This window comes from Carassius auratus, chromosome 21 (assembly GCF_003368295.1).
Source record: "Carassius auratus strain Wakin chromosome 21, ASM336829v1, whole genome shotgun sequence".
NCBI classification, from domain to species: Eukaryota; Metazoa; Chordata; class Actinopteri; order Cypriniformes; family Cyprinidae; genus Carassius; species Carassius auratus.
Window position 1 is genome coordinate 15252302 of NC_039263.1, and position 6000 is coordinate 15258301.

The following is a 6000-nucleotide window of genomic DNA, read 5'->3' on the forward strand; positions in this document are numbered from 1 at the left end:
TAAATGTGCCAAAAATATATATAATTAGATATATAAAAAATTAACAAGAGCAGAGAGCAACAATATTATAAAATATTAAGAATAATATACTAATAAAATACAGAATAAATATTCTAAATAGCACAACTTCTTCATCACACAAATGTGAAAACACACTAAAGAGAATCCAGTGGCAGAGGATGCTCCAAAATATCACACGCTATATCCTCCTGAGACCCAGAAAAAAAAAAAAAGTTTTAATTTAGTTTTTTTTATGTCATCACATTGTTAAACATAAGAAACAAATGGCAAAAAAAAAAAAAAACTAAAAAATTTTTTATATTTTATTAATGTTATGCCATGTCCTCTGTTGTTGACTCTAGGAGTCAGTTGTTTAAAAAATATAATGACATGATATTATATAGGCAAAATCCATGGGATTTTTTTTTTTTTTTCAATCACCAATAACTTTTTGGTTTCAGGATTTTTTAAACCAAAATTTGTATTAAGATGATTCTCAACTATCTTATGAAAGATATAACAGAATTAATTGATACACCGTTTAATTTATGCAATATGTGGATAAAATGGCCATACATTAGCCTAATATTCCCATTCAATGCAATGTATCTATCTAATTTCCATATTAATGTGTTGGAGCAACATTTAATGAAAAAAGAAGTGTAATAATTGGAGTAAGAATTGTCAACATTTTAATATCTACTATTTCATAGGAATATTGATGTATAATTTATTGGCATATTCACTTGTTGTGTGTCCCAAAATGCCTGATAAACATGATTTAAGTCCTGATGTCCTCTACAGTGGATAGGAAATCAATGCCCTGTTCTGTAACAGAAAGTCATTTTTTGATTTTAAACTCCATAACATTTTGACATAACGTCTGAGATGATGGTTTAAGAAATACAATTGGAAAAGTAGTCTGATTTAAATTATAATTAATATAAACGAAAATGTGCTGGAACTATAGGCCTGTATTTATAATAATATGAATGAAATGTGCATTATTTGGAAGAAAGTAGAGGTGTGACTGATTTCAGCCGTCTAGTTCCATTAGAGTATTGCTCTATACTTGGATCCCCGTTGAAAAGTTGATACCAATTTCCACTTCATGCCCTCTTTATCCATGCTTTTCTGAGTTTTGCTTAAAAATGAAAAATATTTGCATAATTTATTGTATGGGTAGAATGAAGAATGACCAAAACAAATCAAATTTGTCAAAATGTTAAGCACTTTTTACTGTTAAAATAATAGCAACAGGGTGCTGCACTCTAAAAAAAATGTTTGGACTCAACAAAATGTATGCAATACTTTGCATCAATCATTTTTAAGTTGAAATTATGTTCAACCAACAACACTGAGTTAATGGAAATAAGTAACTATTAACTAATTATATTTAAGTTGTTTATTTTAAAAAAAAATGTATTTGTAATGAATTTGTAGCCACTCACAACCCAAACTTATATATATTTGTTTTTTTTAGTGCAAGACAAGTAAATGGTCCTAAAATAACACAACACATGCTTTTGTAATATTTTTTATTCATTTATTTATTTTTTATTTTTTTGGAACACACACAGACACAACCCTCCCCTTTCCATCCGCCCCCACAGACACACTAAACAGCCACTGGGATTCAACACGTACATGATTTAATGAGTTTAACCATTTTTAAATTGTGATGCTGTGACAGCACTCTGATCAGTCTCTCTCCGTGGCTTCAGCAACACACAAGCCTGGAGATCTGAGGTTACAAGGACACTGTAGATTGCAGTGTTATTCTGAGTGGGTGTGCTATACCAACATCTGTGGTCAACATCTTCATGTCTTATTTTTTTTAAATATGTCGGCTTTTAATGGTTCTACGTTGAACCTCTCTCAGATTGTATCACTGCTCGATCGAGATGCACCAGTGAAAACTTTCTTGTGTGTGACTCCATGTGTCATTTTCCTCTATGTCAACGGGGTCATGATCTTCACCTTGAGGAAAAAGACAGTTTTTCAGGAGGCTTCCCGTTATATTCTGTTTGGTCACATGCTTTGGCTTGATACTCTCTATCTTTTTATGAGTGTAGTGTTGTTTGTATGTGCTGTTAGTAGGATTACTATAATGAAAAATCTCTGTATCGCTCTGCTTGCGGCTGCACAAGCTCTCTATCAGGTAGCCTTACTAAATCTGGCTTTAATGTCACTGGAGAGGTATGTGGCCATCTGCTTTCCTCTCAGACATCCAAAAATCACCAGCTACAGAAGAATTCACATAGCTATCGGTGTTGTATGGATGATGGGTTTGATTCAGTGCTTGTCTGAGATGATTATTTTCTATGCTATTGATTCTACAAACACAGTGATGAATTTATTCTGTTCAAGAACCACTCTTTTCCGACTTCAGATCTATAAGAAACTTGAAATAGCTTTCACATGTATATTTTTTGTGTTAGTATGTTTTGTTATTATCTTTACTTATGCCTCTATAGCAGCTGTGGCTAAAACTGCCTCCAGTGATAAAGCGTCGGCCAAAAAAGCCAACAAGACTGTTCTGCTGCATCTAATACAACTGGGACTCTGTGCTGCTTCTATCTTAATTGGAGTTATCCAAGAAGTCATTTATGTGTATACCGACTATATAACTTCATTACATGTAATGTATTTTTGCTTTGTAGTGTTTTTGATCTTCCCTAAATGTTTAAGTCCTCTTATATATGGTCTGAGAGATCAGGCCTTCAGCTGTTTATTTAAATACTACTTCACTTTTGGTTTCAAAAAGCTCAATAGTTGTAATACAGATATACACTTAGTTGGAGGAGACTAATAAAAAACCTAAATACTGTATAAAATCTATTAGAATGTTATCTAAAAATCTCTAGAATTGCTAAATATGTGATTCTGTATTGTGATGAGATATTGGAGATCAACCACACTAAAATATTGCATGTATTATACAAAGATATTTAACCTGTCACAATATTTGCCAGTGCAATGACCACATATATGAGATTTGAAATGTTTGTTGTCTGTTTGTTTAATTTTGTACTGTATTATGAAAACTGTTTGAAATTTTACAGTTTACTTTCAAGCTTCCAGTCTAGACTGATAAAATCAAACTAATAAATGTGCAACAATTAAAGCATTTTAATGCAGCATGTCTATTATGTTCATCAACAAAACTCATGTAATGTGTTTGAGCAAGCTTTGTAGCCTTTCCTTTTACTGTTCTTATGCAATTACGAGAGTTTACACCATAGCTGTTGCTCAATGCTCTGTAACATTGTATAGTATTTGATTTGCATCTTTCCATCATTACTTTGTTTTATACCAGTAAAGGTCTATGAACAGTTTCTTGTCTGTGTGTGTTAAAAGAGTTTATCTATACTGTTTGACTCAATGCAGCAGTATCTCCTTTTCAATGCATCTGCGCAATTTATTCTATCAGCCTATTAGTAATATTTCTGATTTGAATACATCTGATTTATTTTGATTAAATTCAGCCTTTGTTAGGCCTTGATCACACTACACTTTGCAGCAGTGATGTACAGTAATATTGATTTAAGATGGGCATACTGTGAATTGATCATATACATTATACACACATTCATACTGATAAATGTATAGAAGTCATATATTTAACCTTATTGAATGTAATACTATATACACAAGAAACAAATTTGACATTCTCTTATAATGCATTGGATACAAGTGGTGTCATTTGTTGAGGTTTACCAATACATAAGACATCATCTTTTATATCATACTTTGACTGCATGTCCAGTCCTGTATAGACAGTGTGATGTTTTAATTGATTTGCATCACTTTTGTGGCAACTTTAAAAATATAGTACTTTAATAGTACATATTAGTATCTAAAATAGGCCTACATATTAGTACCTTTTGCCCAATTGACAGTATTGTATAATTTTTTGCAAATATTTTTTATTACATATTAAAATAATTTATAGGCTTATTTTCCTATAAAACCATTATTTTCAAACCAGATTTCACTGTCACTTTCTGACAGATCGCTGAAGCACCTCAAGTGGCACATGAACCGATCATCTCTTCCTTTTTATCAGTTATAATTACTGGTTTAAACATGAATGAACATCAGGAAGTATGATGCTGTGACAGCTCTCTGATCTTTCTCTCTCTGTGCCTTCAAGAAAATGCAAGCCTGGAGATTTGCAGTTAGAAGAACACTGTAGCCTGCAGTATTATTCAGTCAGTGTGTTATAACAACTGTATGGTGAATACATTTATGTCCTACTGTTCTGAATGTTTAATGTTATTGAATCTAAATCTACTCTCAATCAGACTGTACCACTGGTGGATTGAGATGCACCTGTGAAGGTGTTCCTGTGTGTGATCCCAAGTCATTTTCCTCCATGTTTTTCAGAAGATATCCCACTATATTCTGTTTGGTCACATGCTTTGGCTTGATGCTCTCCATCTTTTTATAAGTGTAGTGTTGTTTGTATGTGCTGTTAGTAGGATTACTATGATTAAAAACTACTAGTATACAGTACTAGACCATATATAAGAGAACTTAAACATTTGAGAAGAATTATGAACATTAAAAAGCAAAAACTCCATCACATTCAATTAAGTCATATAATCAGTATAAACATAAATGACTTCTTTGATAACTCCAACTAAGATAGCACAGAGTCCCAGAACCGAGAGATTATTTTTCAGGAAATGTCAGTTTTAGGTTTATAATCAGGTTTAGGTGCTTCTACACCCATGTTAATCAGCTAGCATTTCCACTGTTTTTTACGAATAACGTATAAGTAAGGTTGGTTTAGGGGTAGGGATTGGGTTAAGTCTGTATTTTTTAATAGTAATGTAGATCCAGGATCAACAAAAGATGTTGATCCAGGAACATGTCTTACTTATCACCAACTTTTGATTCATTGATTCATTCGACATTTGATTGTTGACCAGCATGTATTCTGTCCAATATTTAACCAGCGCTGTGTTGCCAAATAACCAAGGTTGGGTTATTATTAACACAGCATTTTTTTTAGAGTGTACATAATTAAATAAAACATTTATTTATAATTCTGTTTGTGCTATCGACCTTACATTTGTGCCTTATTTTTTTCATAGTTCATAACTTAACAATAAATGAACATTCATTAGAATATATTATTTATAAATACAAACAAACAATGCAGAGCTTTGAAGAGTATTTCATAATTGGCAAGTAAGCTTTAAACAGACTTTTAAGTTCCCTTTTTGGAAATGTCATTAATATTGACAAAAAGTTTTGATAGGATCTATTACTACCAAAAAAAAAAAAAAAAAACTTATGATGACATTCATGAAATGTCATTGCCATTTTCAAAACACATCATTATATTTCCCTTGCGTGATTTTTAAGAAAAGGAAGTGCATTTTTTTTGTGACTTGAAAGCTCTGGTGTATCAATACAAACACCCCCACTGGAACTCCCCTTCGCCTCAAAGTTAATTCATTATTTATGTGCTGAAAAATATGTTTGTTTTTACACGATTGTTTGGGAATAGGCATTTCCACATAGACTGACAGAGATGAGATACTAATAGTCCTCAGGACCTACCCTTCACTTACACATTTTTAATGAGAGGTTAATCTTAGATACTTAAATAACAATCTATCTTTGGTATATTTTTAGGCCTAAATCATAAAACTGCATGTAGAAACTACTTGACTCAGAAAAAGAAAATAGAGAAATAATATAGGCCTACTGTCATGTTGCAATATGAGAGGGGTGCTAAGGGTAAACTGAAAACACATTGTGGTACCTGTAAAACTAATTTTCATGGCATTACTGAAAGAATAAGTGTACCTGCAGACCTGGTTGTGGCAGTTATGGCAGTAGGCCTTTTGACTGCTAGACAGAGAAAATAAAACTGAATGCATATATGAAAAAAGAGACTTACAGATCATTCACAAAATTCAATGCTGTGTAACACTCTAAAAATGCTTGTTGGTTTAACCTTTTTTTTTAAAGGTTTAAAAAAAA

General features: G+C 32.1%; 1 protein-coding gene across 1 annotated transcript; it reads left to right on the forward strand.

Moving 5' to 3' along the window:
• The first annotated feature begins 1843 nt into the window (after positions 1-1843).
• LOC113038114 (odorant receptor 131-2-like) lies at positions 1844-2812 on the forward strand. The gene has a single exon (XM_026195311.1). The coding sequence runs from the start codon at positions 1844-1846 to the stop codon at positions 2810-2812; it is 969 nt and encodes a 322-aa protein (XP_026051096.1).
• Positions 2813-6000: the final 3188 nt, after the last annotated feature.